Here is an 18,063-nt window from a genome sequence, read left to right as displayed (position 1 = left end):
TAAAGCACAGGGTCTATCCCCGGAAATCTGTTTAATAAATTATGCGATTAACTATGAAAAACGTTGTTTAATGAACTGTACAGCAGTTGTTTTGAAGTTTGAACAACCATGCTTAATTCAGTAAAGAATAAAACATGATACAAGTTAAACCTTGTTGTTTATTATTTTATACACTTGTTTAAACGCTTACTGTATAGTAAACAGTGTTGTATAAAAAAATAGACAACTTTTTTTACTATGTAAGATGTCACAAACGATTGGGATTATTTATTTCGCTATAGGCCTATATAGACACCCATGTAAAAAGAAGAAGGCAAAAATAATTATGTATGATACGAATTAAATTAAAGGGTATACCATGTAGAAGCAAATTTATCTGAGATTTTATATTTGAACAAAAAGGATATATTGGTATATACAGATGATTTTTTTTTATTTGTATTTCATGAAAACCCCCGAGTATTCTCCGAAGTTTTAACGATGAAATCGAATGAATCAAATAAATTTACATGGAGTATTGAAATGAAAAATCAAATAAAAAATTATACGAAACCGTGTCATCAATTGTAAAAACAAAGAAATTAATTAAAATACCAGCTACAGGGGTCACGCGCAGACAATTTTAAAGAAAATTGCAAAACAAATATTTGATTATTTTTATTTTAACACATGCAGGGGTAATCTAATAAATTTAGATTCACACCAACCGTTTTGTAATGGTCAGACTTTGTTATAAGGGTTATGCTAAATAGTTTCATTTTAACGGGGTAGGCTTACTTTCCGTAGTGTTTATTTCTGCATCTACCCATTACAGTAGTGCTAAAAATTTAGTGAACCCCTCCACAAATGATAATCTTTGACAGTGTTCAAGTTCTGTCATGATATACAATAGATATTTAATTGTGAAGTCAGGTGATAAAATATCACATTCAATAAAGTTTGTTTCTCTGGGATCGCCGACATATTGTAGTGCTGTTGTCTACACTGCTAAAAAAAACCTGATTTTACAGAAAAAACCAAGACTTTGCAGAAAGCAATAACAGAATCACATGTTAATTTATAAAACAGGAATTTTTCTACAATTTAACAGAACAGGTCTGTTTAAAAAGGTAAAAATTGTGTAGTATTTAAGGAAATTTGTAAGGGTACATACACCAAATACCAATTACCTGTAATGTTACATGATATAATGTAAGATAATGCAATCTGGAAAGGTTACAGGTGTTCTCGAGACTCTGCTGCAGGAACTTCTTTTATTTTAAGGATAAATTTTCGAACGGTGTACATTCAACACTCATGAAGCATGAAGGAGTGCATTGTGTTATGGGTTTTAAATATGCTTTTCACACTACAGAAATGTTCCTTAACCCCGGAGAATTGGTGGGGCTAGGGGGGGGGGGCTTTAGCCCCTCCAAGTTCCCGGGGTTAAGCTTAGCCCACTTCGGTTTCACATTACAATTTACCAAAGTGGGCTAGCACGGTAAATAGTACGATATTATCTGGCCTGTTGCGGTGCTAAGAACTGCAGTGTGAAACAACACCGGGCTGAAGAAAAGTGTGGCTAAGCATTAGCTAATCACAGAAGTCGAAATTGCACGCGTTATTCATGAGCTGTGCGATATATAGTCCGGGGTTAAAGCGTTTACCCCGGCTAAGGAAATAGTATGGGGTTAAGAAAGACAGTGTGAAACAAAAAAGATAGTATGGGGATAAGGAAATGCAGTGTGAAAAACATTATTTGGTGAAAATCACTGACAAAAGCAAATAACTTTATACCAGCACTGTATGTTGGGAGGAGCGTTATCTGGGTCATAGTGATTCAGTTCGCTTTTCGCCTCCCCGGCACAGGCGACACCAAATCAAATGATATCATTATATTGAATAATCACGAGCAGTAGCATTCACAACAAAATAGCCAAAGGACCAACACGAATATATTCTTTAATTTATTTTAATTCTAAAAATAACCACACATAAAATAGGTTAACAATATACCAAAAAGCTCTCTTTTAAAATTTACCAAAATAGTATTAATGTCACTGTTTGTTAATTTACATAAGTTACAGATAATGGTCATGAAAGAATATCTAGAGTAAAATACGCGATGTTGGTATACATCTGCCGAAATGTACAAGCATACAGAAACACAAACATGTTTTTATTGTAATTGAGATAACAAGCATAAAAATATGATGAATTTTAAATCATTGATATCATTACATTGATGGCAAATTTTCTTACCCAACTCAAAGGTCAAGTCCACCCCAGAAAAATTTTGATTCCAATAAATAGGGAAAATCAAACTAGCATAACGCTGAACATTTCATCAAAATCTGATGTAAAATAAGAAAGTGACGACATTTCAAAGATTCACTTATTTAAAAAAAAACAGTGATATGCACAATTCAGTGACAGTCGATGATGTCCCACACTCACCATTTCTTTTGTTTTTTATTGTTTTAATTATACAATATTTCTTTTCCTTTTTTTTACAGATTTGACGATAAGGATTAACTTGTCTGAACCATAGCATTAAACAATGCTATAATTCCACATGTTTAGGGAGGAATTAATCATTGTTTCACTTGACAATGAGGAGAAAATTAGAATATTTCATATAATAAAATACAAAATAAATAGTAAATGGATGACGTCATCAGTCTCCTCATTTGAATACGGATCAGGATGTGCATATAACTGTTTTGTGAAATTAAGAGGAACTTTAAAATGTCATAACCTTTTTATTTCACATCCGGTTTTGATGATATTTTCAGTTTTGTGTTTGTTGGATTTTTCTCTTTTTATTCAAATCAACTTTTTGTTGGGGTGGACTTGTCCTGTAATATTTCCGTTTAAGAATATTCTCTACTCATAGTATTATTATACACACTAAAAGTGAAATGTTAAATTACTTATAGAAAGGGTGGAGGAGTGACAACTTTTTTTCCAAATGATATATCTAACCTTGCCTAAAACTGAATCCGACGTTTTAAGTGTTTGATCAAACCATTTAAAGTAGTAAATGCAACAATTAGAAAAACGTCACTTCTCCAACCTTTCAAATACTGATCTCACATTTCAGTTTGTAAAAATTCACATAAAAGGTGTTAGCAGCTATGAAAAACACATTATATATAGTAACAAAAATTGTTAATAGTACTGAATAAATGAATACATTAGCATTATATTTCCACTTATATTACCATTGCTGAGGCACCTTCATTAATATTTACACTTGCTAATGGGCCGTATATCGTTTCATACCTCTTCGTAAGAAGTCCACAAGCGCGCTACAGCATGCAGCATAAATAATGCCTTTGTGGCAATTACCATGGAAATCTTGATAGTCAACCCTGTTACCATGGTAATAACCATAATGGCAAAGTAACCATATATATGTGTATTTATGATAACAATAAAAAAAAACAGTCATTTCAAAAGGACATGCCCATTTGGTTTGATTTTACTTTTATATTTCTATGAAAATACATTAATTATCATGAATGAGATATGCAAATCTATTCGTGAGAAACAATTTTCGCCGCATATAATTAACACCAAATTTCCCTAAGGATTTTCATTTGTTTTCCGCATATAGGTTTTCACAACAAAACTTCCCAAAACCAATTTTTTACTTTTCTATGATTCATTAATTTCAATGGCAGAAAGAAGCTGCTGAAAACTGCTTCTCTAATAAAAGAGAGCCAATGCAGTAAATTAGAGAGTCAAAAGGGGCCTAAGCTTTCGATCCTAGCAGAATCTCCGTCGGAGGCAATTTTCGTCGGAGGTCATTTTGCCTCCGACGGAGATTTTGCTAGAATCGAAAGCTTAGGCCCCTTTTGACTCTATAATTCATTAATTTCGTAGGCATTTTTTTGTCATCTCTGTTTTTGCATTTTTTTTTTCTCAATGAAAATTACCCAAGATCATTTCTCAACTAAATGTGACCTCATTTATATAAACAGACCAATAAGAATGAAAAATGATCACCACTTTATGGGAAAAAAACCTCCACTTGACTTTGTGCACATAAAGAGGGGACCATTTTCGGCAAGACATTTTCTCATAAAAAGTCACGTGGCGTCGCGACGCTGTGCGAATATGTCGGTAATTTCATCTCAAACTTGTGCGAGACTTCAAAGAAAAAAGTCATAAAATTTTGTGGCGCTACCTTAAAAACTGCGCGATACATTGTGGGTGGGGGCATTACAAAGGTTAAAATTAAAATAATCGGAAAAACAGAACTCGACGCAGTACGAAGTAAATTGTATATACGAAAGTAATTCCTAAATATGCAGCATAAAGATGAATCGGCTTTGTAATTCATAACAACAAAATTTCGCCAAAATTGAATCAATTATACAGCACATGTTTGTCCCTTAGATAAAGGAGTTAAAAATGTTCAGTTTTTAATATTAACTACTATAAAAGGAGCAAAGCAACATAAGATGATGATACTGTAGAGAAAAAAAATCTGATAATTTTTAGCAAAAATCCACAGAGAAGTTGAAAGGCTCCCTTTTCACTTAAAATTCACACTATCACCAACCCCCCCCCAAAAAAAAAAAACACAATGTAAAGACAAAATTATTTCTAACTTTTTTTTCTCGAATCCTCGAATAACTATTTATATCAAGTCAATATTATTCAAAGGTATGATGATCAGGGCTAATCTATTTACATATTCAATCTATACATAACCAATCAATTAAGATAACCAATTTGTTGAGAAATAGGTATCAGACCAAAAATATTGGACAAATTAAAACGAATTTGTTAAGACTCTAGCGATAATTTGGACAATTATTTGGTCAGACACATGTCTAACACATTGGCCATTTTGACCATTCCTTTTTAAGAGTATTTCAGCATGATTCACATCAAAACACGCACGAAATTAACTCAAAATTCATATCCATACAGCCACTGCCATTCAGGTATTCACTTTTAAAAATAATTCATTATTATTATTTCAGGAATGCAGCGCATTGTAGGTCCTATAGGCAAGCTATTTTATTACCTGGAAAGTCATTGCCACATTTATATCACTTGTTTATTGTTTTATTTTATTTTATCCGATGGGACAACAGGTTAGCTGCTCCATCGATATAGTTCTTATTACAACAGTTAATATTCACAATTCAATTTTAAAGGAATGATAATCCTTCCCTCATTAACGCTGAAGATAATTCCGAAGCAGTAGTAGTTGTGATATTTTGATCTACCCAAAGATTGCCCTGTTCAGATTGCGAGGCTGATGGCGTCCTCCCCAAGGTTGCCATGTTTAGATTGCGACGTTGATGGCGTCTTCGTAGAGTGCAATAATCAGTATTATGGCCATACCAAGTATGAAGCCCAAATTCTGGAATACAAATATGGCACCCTGTCTGGGTCCCTTGTACCTATGGAGTAGAGGGAGCTGAAGAAAATAAAGAAGGAAAAAACGATGATGTTAAGATCATGAAGGCCTGAATTCTTTCATTTTCAACCAATTATGATACAAAGAGAAACAATCGAGAACAGAGAAAAGGTCCGTAAAAACAAATTAAAAGTTCAAATAACATATTTATGAAATCCTGAACTTTAGTTATCATTAAAGCGTGAAAAAATGTTACATTGCGGTTAAAGAAAAATACAGAGAAAAGGCTAGTCATTAAAAAAATCAATATCCAAATTAAAACAATACTGTCTATGAATGTCAATAAAATATCAACAGATTTTGTGCTATACATTTTACAGTAGATATATATTTATTTAATCACGTTTATTTCTTCCTCATTACATATAACATGCGAAAATAATGAATAGCATGAAATCATTAGATTCAGATTCATTAATTCATTGTCCTCAATGAAAATTCATTCTGTTGGCATAACAAATTATACATACATTATTTACATATAATAGATATACTGCACTTACATTATTTACATAGATTATACTGCACAATAATATACACCATGCACACCATATATGTCATTATTTCAGTTATTATATTGTTACATTATTATATTATTATTTTACATGTATAATCACTTAAAGATATGTTAACTGATTGAAGACATGAAATTTAATGAATAATTGAAAAAGAATTCATACATAAACATTTCAAATTGATTATTCCAAAAGTAAACTAATAATTAGTCACAAAGGAAATAGTAATGCAGAATAGAATCGTCTACATGCTCTAGAAATCTCTATGAATATAATTCAATTTTAAAGCACAAACACACTCATAATCTGTAGACAAATCTCAAGTTGAACAAGATTTTTTTTTACAATACCATTAAATCAAAATAATTTGAGGAAGTTATTTTGGAAAAAAAAAAACACCCACTCAGACACGCTTCACCACCCCCATCTCGATAATGCATAAGAAGGAGGGAAGGAAAGAGAGATCATTGCCTTCTCGACACTGTCAAATCGTTTTTGTACCGTTTCGTACCCAGCAACACCCAACCTCATACAATCTAGTTCATTTCTCGTGGGGATTTTTTTCAGACGGGAAGCTTGCAGTACAATTTGTCCAAAATTTGACACAATTAGCTTGTTAGATGTTTGTAGGTGTGGATCTTGAAGTTCCCACAATCAATGTAGCTCTTGTAGCGTATATCGGGTTATTGCAATAGCGGACCTAGTTACCAGCCTTGCGGTACACACAACCTGGACCCGTATACGGTCCCTTGTGGCACACCTAATTCGATGTAATACTGACAGAAGTTTGCTGAACCTACCATGTGAACAAGACCAACGTAGAGAAACGTGCCAGCGGTAGCAGCGAAAATCCATTCCCTCGCATTCTCCGTTTGACCAAGAGGAATGCCGACCCACAGTCCTGCGAAACAAACGCAGGCCGACATGAAATTCCAAAACACTGCTGTCAAGAGGCGCATGCCGTTATTCAGAAGGACGGCCAGGTCACCTAGAAGGGAAATGGAATTATAAGAAATGCATCAACTCCAAAATAGGCCTATTAGGAATAACCTAATATAGTTCATTATAATGGAAGTAGTTAATTTTATGTTGAAATATTAAACGAATTACCGCAAGAGAAATTATGCTATTTTGAAAAATAAATTTTCATTGAAAACATATAAAAACATAATCATAACGCAACATGTAAAAAGAATCTTATTATTTTTCGTGTTGTAGAAACCAGAGATTTTTGCTAATTAAGTATGGTTTTAAATATTTTCCCAATTCGACTATATGTACAGAATTGTAGGCCTTTCCCATGGAAAAGTCGTTTAATAGGACCACAAGGTTTCATAGGTTATTAAAGCCCTTTCAGTAATAGCTCCCTTCAAAATAGACCCGAGGTTACCTAGCTCGTGCGGTAGCTCGTGACAGAAGACGGCGATACTCGTACTGAGTCCAGCGGGGATGCCGAGGGTGAAGGCAGCACCGATCGCAAGACCGTCTCCGAAGTTGTGCAGGGCGTCCCCAACGATGATCATGAGTGGCAATGTGCCGCAACCTGCAGCGATACGAAGTGGGCAATCAAAGGTAAACAATGCTCATCAGCCAATCAAAATCAAGGATTCCATAAAAGTTACCATTGGATGACCAAGTTATCATAATAGTTTGTTATATGCAACGGGGCCCAGTGATAACAACAGGAAATTAATAAAACAAAACATACACAGACTATATTTTATTTATTTATTTACCAACAATATTCACATGTTTACAGGTTATGAAACAAAATACATAACAGTTACACATGTATAAAAATACGACGATAAATGGGACCAGAAAATAGCACAAGTTCTAATCGAGCCTGGGAAAATATGAAAACTTTGAATGATGTCTGCTAATCGATGTTTTTCTTTCAATGAAAATGTATGATTTTAGTAACGAGCGAAATGGAGATCGGAAAATCACTGAAAAACCATCGGTCCCACATGTTATTTCCTTTTTTAGCTACACCAAGATAAAATATAGGATGGTGAAATGAATATAATTTCAAGGAAGCCTTAATCATTTCATTTAACTTTTGTTATTCCTATAAATAAGCATTCTGGCGTATGATAAACCAGAGGATTGCTAAGATCCCGATATTTCCAATCGAAATTGGAATTTGATTTTGAATAAGATCATTCAATGAAAGAAAAAAAGAATTTCTATGTCAGATCTCTGACCTAGCTTTTAAACATCATCTGACAAATGGGCTTTTTAAGAAACTAAACGATCTTTCATTGCAAAATTATGTTAGGCCCTCAAATCAATCACATGTCATGCAATTAATTCGAATTTTACTAAATTTATTGTCAAGAATTACAATATATAAATAGAGCGCCACGGGCAGCCAGATTCGGACAGCTATCTGCGATAGGGAGAATTTATTACTTATTAGACTCTTGCAACACGGAGTGTTAACTGGGCCCGTCTTACAAGGAGTTGCGATTGATCTGATCTTCCACAACTATGGACAGCCAGGAACATCAACATCTGAAATGTATGTTTGTTCAAGATATTTTCTAGACATGATGTATATCATTCTCTTGGAAATTCAGTGTGATTCCTTTTGTTTACCATGGAGATTGTGCAAATTTCCTGGAGAAAGAAATATGGTATGGACGGATTTCCATACAGTTGAGATTGATTGGATCAGTCGTAGCTCTTTGTGAGACACTAGCAGGGCCCTGATTGTATTTTACAGTAGGCATGGTAGAGCTTGATCCACCAATGGTAAAACTGTAGCAGAAACATATAATTGATAGCAAATATTTTCTTGCAACACCACCCAAAGTCATTTGTGTCGGGTTAACAACCGTTAACAACCACCAACGGCAAACGTTTTGACTCTGCACATGTGCGTCATTAGTGAGGGCGTAAGAAATATTTACATGTAAATATTCAACTTTATAACCCTACTACTACAATATAAAATCATACTATCTACATACAATACCTCAAGACAGTAGGCCTATTTACCTTGAAAGCAATATGACTCCTTTGTGTCCACTTCTCCATTCTCGGAATTTGCCTGACAGGTGAAGAAAATAAAGGTTTTTGTATTTTGTTTTTATTTGTATTTATTTATTCTCCGAAATTCACAATAAAAACATAAGTGTACAAATGAACTTATAAAAGCAAGATATGTCCATCCATAGAAAAAAGTTGAGTTGAATAAAAATAGAAAAAGCATAACACAGAAAACTTCACAAAAATCGGATGTAATAATAATAATAATACACTGCATTTATTATGCGCCATCTATCTAGCAAACTATTCCGAGGCGCAGAGGGATTACGGGGAGAGAAGAAAAGAAGAAGGAAAAAATAAAAATAAAAATAAGAAAATAATGACATTTTGAATTTTCGCTTATTTTTCACAAAAGAGTTACATACACAACTCACTAATAAAACTATGCAAATGAGAGAGTCGAAATGATGTCCCTCATTCACCATTTCTTTTGATTCTTAGTGTTTCAATTAAAACAATATTTCAATTTTTGACAGATTTGACAATGAAGACCCTCTTGTTTGATCCACAAAATGTTACAAAAATAATTACACATGTTCTGGGAGGAATACAACTTTGTTTCACATAACGATGTTGAGAAAATAAGAATATTTTATATTCTATGTAATCACGGTAATGAAATACAAAATGAATAGTGAGTGGATGATTTCATCAGTCTCCTCATTTGCATACCGACCGGGATGTGAATATAACTTTTTCTCAGTTGAAATTGAGAAAAACTTTAAAATGTCATAACTTTTTTTATTTTACATCCAATTTTTATGTAATTTTGAAAACGCATGTACATGCACTATTAAAATAAAGAATAGTTTATTTTAAATATCGATGACAGAGGTGTATTAAACTCAGTTTAATTTTGTATCTTAATGCCTAATGAAATAAAAATGTACAATTTGAATTGAACAGTTCTCTTAATTACCAAGTTTCTCTTCGATTCCGAGATTTTGCCTAATCCTTTGGCTGAATTCTTGGTGGATTCCATGTTTATTGCTGGCTCACAATCGGAGTGTGAGTGTCCGAAGCACTGCAGGAGGGGGGGGGGGGGGAGAAAAACAACGAAAACACGAATTGTTTTACGAGAAGAAGTTAAAAGGGGTCCAAGATGCGTGTGATGCTTATTGACGTCACACAGGCACGTATCATGTGGATAAGCGTATCCTTATAATAGCAGAGTAGCAAGTTACAATAAAAAAAACTTTAATTTTTTTTTAGGAAATGACATTTCATTGATTTTGTTTTAGTTCACGGTACATGGAAATACATCAAAAGCTGCTCGCAAATGACGTCACAAACCCCCCCCCCCCCTAAAAAAAAATAATAATAATAATAATAATAATAATAATAAATAAATAAATAAATAAATAAATAAACTTATAATAATTATTTTAATCTTTGAGTGATTTTCCTCAAACATTAACCTACCTTTCACCCTTTTTTTCTGCGATTTTACCCTAAACTTCTTGTCAGGGTGAACTTCCCTTTAAATTCCGTGGGGTGTTTTCCCCCGTTTTCCGTCTCGCGGAGTATCAAGGGACTCTACGGCTATCACTATATTATTTTTTATCCGGCATTTCAACAGGCATCAAGTCACAAAGCAAATATATGAGAACAAAAAAGGAAAGGAAGGAGGATGCCTACAGTACAAGTCAAGGTTGCCTTGGAAAGGAAAAGGTAAAAACAAGTTACTGTAGCCCGCAGGCTTTCCACCCCTACTTACATTTGCCAAACTGGAAACCCTTTCAACCAAGAAGAAGAAGTAGATAGCTAATTCAACCACGAGACATTTCCAGACATATGCTAGTTCAGGATTAAGGGGCCCGTGATTGGTGTGGGCGTGGCCGGATGCGTCGTGGGCATGCAATCCCACAGCCTGAGAATAAAATGAAAGAGAGATTCATGGTGAACTTTTCATTGTTTGATTTAAATAGTACATGTTCATAATATAGTGTGTTTTAAATTGTGCTGGCAGTGTGTTCACAACGTTTTAAAGTGCGTTTGCAATGTGTTCACATTGTGTTTACAGTGTGTTCACAGTGTGTTCACAGTGTGCTTACGGTGAGTTTACAGTGTGTTCACGGTGTGTTTACAGTGAGTTTACACTGTGTTTACAGTGTGTTCGCAGTGTGCTTACAGTGTGTCCACAGTGTGCTTACAGTGTGTTCACAGTGTCCTTACAGTGTGTTCACAGTGTGCTTACAGTGTGTTCATAGTGTGTTTACAGTGAGTTTACAGTGTGTTCACAGTGTGTTTACAGTGATTTTACAGCGGATTTACAGTGTGTTTACAGTCAATTTACAGTGTGTTCACATTGTTTTTACAGTGTTTTACAGTGTGTTTACAGTGGGTCCACAGTGTGTTTACAGTGTGATCACAGTGTGTTTACAGTGTGCTCACAATGTGTTTAGGATGTGTTCACAGTGTGGTTACAGTGTGCTTACAGTGTGTTCATAGTGTGTAGCAGTGTGTTTACAGTGTGTTTTAAGTGTGTTTACAGTTTATTCACAATGTGAACATGTTCACAGTGTGTTAACAGTGATTTTACAGTGGATTTACAGTTTGTTTACAGTGGGTTTACAGTGCGTTCACAGTGTGTTAACAGTGTGTTCACAGTGTGTTTACAGTGATTTTACATCGGATTTACAGTGTATTTACAGTGTGTTCTCAGTTTGTTTACAGTGTGTTTACAGTGATTTTACAGTGGGTTTACAGTGTGTTCACAGTGTGCTCACAGTGTGTTTAGGGTGTGTTTGCAGTGAGTTTACAGTGTGTTTACAGTGAGTTTACAGTGTGTTCACATTGTATTTACAGTGGGTTCACAGTGTGTTTACAGTGTCTTTACGGTGTGTTCGTAGTGTGGTCACCATATGTTAATAGTGCCCATGCAGTGTATTAACAGTGTGTTCATGAAGTGTTCACATAGTGGACTATGCGAAGATCCGATTCACACTGTTGAAATACTAAACTTTAACGGTGTGAAGAAATATTCTCATAGTGGATTTAAGTGACAAAGGGATTCAGACTATTAATATGCTCACTTAACTGTGGATACGTCTATAGTGTGGGTGGTCACATTGTGTGCACATAGTGGACTTTATAAAGATGTAATTCCCACCATTTCAGTGTGCAGATAAATATACACTACGGACAACTCGATAGTGAAAGTGTCCACAGTGTGCTAACACTGTGTTCACACATTGGATTATTAGAAGGTATGATTCGCAATGTCATTATGTTCAAGCCTAACAGTGTGGAGATATTTTCAAACTGAGGACATATGCACAGGTTACACACAGCATAATAATGATAAAATAGGATAAAATGTTGATATTTAACAGTGTGAATGTGATTTCACATTGCCCTCTACCCTATGAATACACTCGGGGACACTGTGTTCTTTCCACACAGGACTATATGAATATGAAATTTACAATGACTTTACTTTGCTATGCTCAACTACTATAGACTGTAAGCTTAACACCTGATTAAGCGCGCCTCAATTATACACCTTATATGTAGTCCTTATTGTCAGTATTAATTGAAGTAACCCAACAGCCGTTTAAAAATGAACCGACTGTTGATGACTGAATGTCACGCGCATGCAATTTCATTTTCACCCACGAATGGTACGTTCACAATTGAACCAGCTTTAAAATTGGTCAAAAAATTACGAGAGCAAATCGTGTAGAACCTTTTTGGCTCCTCTGACATTTGCTCCGGTCTTAAGATTGTAAAAGAGTTTTTGGTTCAGAAAAATGTAAAGATAGAGATTAGGCCATTAGGGTTTTAGTTTTAATCATAGTAATAACATATAGCATTTATGGTGCGCCGATTTATCTAGTTGCCTTCAATGGCGCACTATATATTAGCCCAGCTGTAGCTCCAGCTGTTAAAAGGTGCTTGGTGCAAAGAATTTTACCCATGCACCTCACATGGGTTGAGTGCAGCACAATGTTGCTAAATTTCTTGCTGAAGGAAAACACGTTTTGGCTGGGATTCGAACCCACGTTCTTCTTTTTGTAAGACGAGAATCGTAACCAATAGGACACGACGTCCCCACTTATATTTTATATTTGGCTTGGTGTGGCAAAATGTGCCAGATTTTCCATTAGAGCAATTGCCGCCGGAGCAAAAGTCACGGAACCGTTATTTTACCTGTGGTATAAGATGTAATATTGCATCCCCAGTGAGCGTAGCAACGGCAAGCGCCATCATCGTCTGAATAATGGCTTCATACACGAATCCACTCATACACGGAAGAAAAAGAGCGCCAAGGACAGCGATGAGACTGATAATGAGTACTGCTAAGTGACTGTAGCCCCAAACTGGAAAGGAAAAAAAAGACAAAAAAGTATATAAAAAAGAAATAAATAAAAAAAATATTCTGAATCCTCGTAATAATAATACTTTCTAGAATCAGGAAAGGACAAATATATCGTCATATTAATCGAATTCATGGTCAAATTAAATACCAGTGTATATGACGATTTTAAGCTGGATAGTTGGCTAATTTGCCTAGAACTTAGAACGTTGATTAAAATTAACATACTGTAACGAATTGAATTAATATTTGCCCTACATAGAACAATAAAAGTAATCATTATGATGATAAATCTGATACATGTAGTCATGATAATAATGATAATAAAAATGATAATGATAATAATATCAATAATAATGATAATAATAATAATTATTATAATGATGCATTCAGACCACAATAATTATATCCTCAATAATAATTATATCATTTCCTCTCAAAATTTAGTTCCTCTATACAAATACGACTATAAGCTATTGTACTATTACTAGTTTTCCCAAGAGGTACATTTCAATACGAGCTATTTCAACACACTCAGTGGCGGGTTGGTCAGTTATCCCCGCCCTCCAATAAAGTTCACTTACTTTCCGCATCTGTGTATGAATTGGTCGGATCCACGTGTACGTCTGCGGTGCAAACACCCGATAAAATCTGTTGGATCAATGATGGGGCCAGGGCTGCATACTGGGACTCCGTGATACCAGCTTCGTGGTCGATTCCGTGAATGTCTAGGAGTTCCTCCCCCGTGTAGCATGTCTGATTCGTAAAAAGGAGGAAATCATTAGCTGAAGAAGTGCCATGAAATAGTGATAGATGAACGTATTTTGATTGGGTGAGATAAAATTACCACGTGACCAGGCCTTACAGGTCACCTGACAGCGAAAGCGTCTAAATCGCATCATATATATTTTTTTCCTCACATAATACTAAAAACGCTGTTTAAAAACAACGCTGATTACTACCGAGAGTTTAGGGCATACAGTAGTTGTTAGACAGTTTTAAAAGTGTTTGAAATGTTAAACAGCGATGTTTAATCAATATCTTCAATAACTAAGCATGGTTCAAACTTTTAAACAACGTTTATAAAGTTGAAGTAACATTTCTTGTGTGTGGTATAAAATTGTTCCTATAGATAAGAACACCCTGGAAGAAAAAAATAATATGAAGACACTTCTAAGGTATTGTCTCCTGGACAGTCGATCTTAACACTTATAGTATATGGAATAACTTCTGACTTGTGTTTCCGGGACTCTTTTTGAAGCACTAAATAATGGTTTCGGGCGCATTTTTTTTTTCAGGGCTTCATTCTTTTATAGTACCTAGCTCTTGGGTTTTTTGTAAACCCTTAACCTTGTTTAAGTGAACCTGACCTAGGGATGATAATGAATAAACTGATTTGTGTGAGTTTACCAAAACTTAACGGCCCGTATTCTGATAGCAGGTTTAATTTAAACTCAGGTTTAAAGTTGTGGTTTAAGTATGGAAAGCCAAAAGTACCAAAATTTGTATTAAGTTGTATGTTTCTTATGTTTACTGTGCTCTTTCCTGATTCATCGATGGTGAAGAAAATCATCTATTTATACTTCCTAGACAATTATAAACGATTTGAGAGCCAAACGAGCTGAAGTATGATATCTCTACTGTTAGTGATTTATGTAACAATTGGCTGTCCATACTTAAACCACAACTTTAAACCTGAGTTTAAGTTAAACCTGCTATCAGAATACGTACCAACAAGTTTAACTTTACAATAGGATACACACATACATAACAAGGCTCAGTTGGAAACTTAGCTTGGTTACAACATATCGCATACATCGGCGACAAAGTGAATGTACAGCTCAGATAAATTAATTTAAAAAACACCTCTCCCTGTCCTCCGTAACACAAGGATTAGCAATCAATGGCTAAGTGCACTGACCAATCAAGATCAATGTTACACGTGCATCTGGTTCAAAATACTGACCAGGAACCAATCAGAGACATTTGCTATTTAACGCTAAGCTTTGTGTTGCGGTGCCCAGGTGGGTAATTCGTAAAGCTGTTCATAAAGTTACGCACAGCTTTATACACTCGACTGGAACATGTTCTAGATCCTAAATTAATCAAACAAGGATACATCACTTAGCACAAGAAAGGGTCACCAGTCATGCCTGAAGTCATTTGTATATTATACTGCTTTATGATTACATTCCTTGATACCTACAGCAGATACATTGAGCTCATCGGAGTGCGTCCCGTGGTCATGGCCGTGGTCGTCGACCGCCCGCCTCGCACGATGGATGTATCCCACCGCTGCCACCGAAATGTCATCAGCATGACGTCTCCGCCTGTGAGCGTGGTCGTCATGGCCAGCGTCGGCGGTATGGTCATCGTGTTCGGCCGAGGAAGCTCCAATGCCAAGGTCCGAGAGCAAATGTTCGAATTCTGGAGAAGAAAATTGCATTACGACATTATAATTCCTTTTAACATACATACATATTTTCATTGGTATAGCTGTTTCTTGTAGAGTTATATCGTCAACAATTTCCAAGGGACATTGTATACATACAAATTATCAAGGTTTTTTTTTCAAATCTGACATTCTAAATTGGATAATATAAATCCTGTAAGCGAAAGGCCAATGACAGCTTTTCACTGGTAAAGACAAACCCAAAATGAATTATCTATTTGTTTACACAAATTAAGCTACAAACAATATCATGGAAAATATGGCACATACCCCTTGCAGATAAATGCTTAAGTAACATTTCTGTGTTAAAAAATCGCCTCCAAGACACAGCTAAATTAAGTGATAATTACAATCAAAGCGAAACGACTTGTTTTTATTTGTCTATTTTTTCTTTGTTTATTTTGTATATTTGTTCAATATCCATGAGGGCTGTTCACGATACATTCCCCAAGTGTTTTTCTTCTTCAGACCGATTTAGAATTATACTTTGTTATTCATATTTGGCTCTTTTACGGTACCTTCTTCAGGAATAACTCCGCCTTCGGCGAATGAGTCAAAGACTGTGTCCAAGAAGGCCTCGGGCGACGGTAACGTCGCCTCGCCAACACAGTACCCCCGGAGGATGCTGGAGAATACGAGCTCGGCGATGGCGTGGACCTCGTTTTCGTTCGCTCCGGCCTCGTGGTCGGTGACTGTTGCAGTAAAGACCGATTCGACATCGAAACACTGTGAGGTTTTTCATGGAAGAAGCAAGGGACGAACACAAGTTAGATCAGCTAGGGACCGAGATCAATTAAGCACCTGTCTTAAATTAAGAGATACGTAAGATGGGGCCCATTCACGGGGCCATTAATGGGGCCCATGTTGGGGTGTTATTTTAGACTTAAATGTTAATTACATATACACCAACACAGAAGGTTTATTTGAATGAGAGGAGAAATATCAAAAGCATAACTAAAAATTTCATCAAAAATATTTGTAAAATTAGAAATATATGACATTTTAAAATTTCGATTAGTTTCACCAAAATAGTTAGGCACAACCCAGTGAGAGAGTCGATGAAGTCAATCATTCACTGTTTATTTTGTATTTTGTTGTTTTAATTATACAATATATCATTGTTTGCAGGTGTTACATACAGAAACCCTTCATCAAATCAAGGTGTATTAAAATAATGGCAATTCCACATGAGAAGGCTAAGGTTCAGAGTTATGGTTAAGCCCGAGGTTACATGATTATGGAAAGAAAATTATTTTATGCTATTTTCGGTCCAAAGTTTAAGCTGGAAAAGAAGGAAATAAAATTCTAGCAGTTCTCATGCAAAACGCAAGTAATCCAAACTCCATTGACATAAGATAATGCCATAGATGTATGCCGCTGATGGGCGCAATAAAATCACCAGAGCAAGCACTACGCTTGAAACTGATCAACATCGTATCAATCGACTGCTTAGTCTTTCCAAGATTTTATGTTATTGTGGCTTCCAAAATGATCTTTAAAGGTCAAGTCCACCCCAGAAAAATGTTTATTTGAAAAAATAGAGAAAAATCAAAGAAGCATAGCGCTCAAAGAAAATTCATCAAAATGCGGAAGTAAAATAAGATATGACATTTAAAAGTTTCGCTTATTTTTCACAAAACAGAGATATGCACTATAATAGTGAGTGAAGGACATCATCGACTGTCAATTATGCATGTCACTGAATTGTATAATTCAAACAATAAAAAAAGTAATAATTTCTTTTGTTTTTTATTGTTTTTACCGATTTGACAAAAAGGACCTATACCTGACTGAACCATAATAGTATTAAACAATGGTAATTCCACATGTGTAGGGAGGAATTAATCGTTGTTTCACTTGACAATGAGGAAAAATTAGAATATATTATATTCCATATAGTACAATACAAAAGAAATAGTGAGTGGATGACGTCATCAGTCTCCTCATTTGCATTTGGGAATATACTTTAGCAAGGGCAAATCTAGGTAATTTCTTCCAAGGAAAATTTGATAAGCAAAAAAGGGGGTCTTCACTACCGAGTCGAGGTCATTTCTTCCATGAAAAATTTGACAAGCAAAAAAGAATAAAAGGATGGCACTACCAGGTCGATACAATTTTGTCCCCCCCCCCCCCCCGATCCGCCACTGTACTTTCGATATTCTCTTGAAACGTATAATGACATTTTTAAATCAATGAAATGTCCGAAATATTTTATAATATTTTTTTGTTTCTTAGGAGAATAGAAAATGGTTTATCATGAGCGGTAGTGGGTATGTATTATACGACTCTAACATAATAAGTTTGT

General features: G+C 35.2%; 1 protein-coding gene across 1 annotated transcript in view; it reads right to left on the bottom strand.

Moving 5' to 3' along the window:
• Positions 1-3,869: 3,869 nt before the first annotated feature.
• LOC129263335 (zinc transporter ZIP4-like) overlaps positions 3,870-18,063 on the bottom strand; it is a 17,518-nt gene continuing 3,324 nt past the window's right edge. Inside the window, exons 2-11 of the mRNA XM_054901246.2 lie at positions 16,277-16,484; positions 15,513-15,733; positions 13,891-14,062; positions 13,141-13,310; positions 10,706-10,858; positions 9,908-10,012; positions 8,938-8,989; positions 7,325-7,477; positions 6,735-6,922; positions 3,870-5,419 (exon numbers count right to left, since the gene is read on the bottom strand). Of these exons, the coding sequence (XP_054757221.2) occupies positions 5,285-5,419; positions 6,735-6,922; positions 7,325-7,477; positions 8,938-8,989; positions 9,908-10,012; positions 10,706-10,858; positions 13,141-13,310; positions 13,891-14,062; positions 15,513-15,733; positions 16,277-16,484 (1,557 nt within the window). The 3' untranslated portion in view covers positions 3,870-5,284. The remainder of the gene's footprint in view (positions 5,420-6,734; positions 6,923-7,324; positions 7,478-8,937; positions 8,990-9,907; positions 10,013-10,705; positions 10,859-13,140; positions 13,311-13,890; positions 14,063-15,512; positions 15,734-16,276; positions 16,485-18,063) is intronic.

This window comes from Lytechinus pictus, chromosome 6, assembly GCF_037042905.1.
Source record: "Lytechinus pictus isolate F3 Inbred chromosome 6, Lp3.0, whole genome shotgun sequence".
In the NCBI taxonomy this organism is placed as follows: domain Eukaryota; kingdom Metazoa; phylum Echinodermata; class Echinoidea; order Temnopleuroida; family Toxopneustidae; genus Lytechinus; species Lytechinus pictus.
This window is presented reverse-complemented; position numbering and strand designations above follow the sequence as displayed.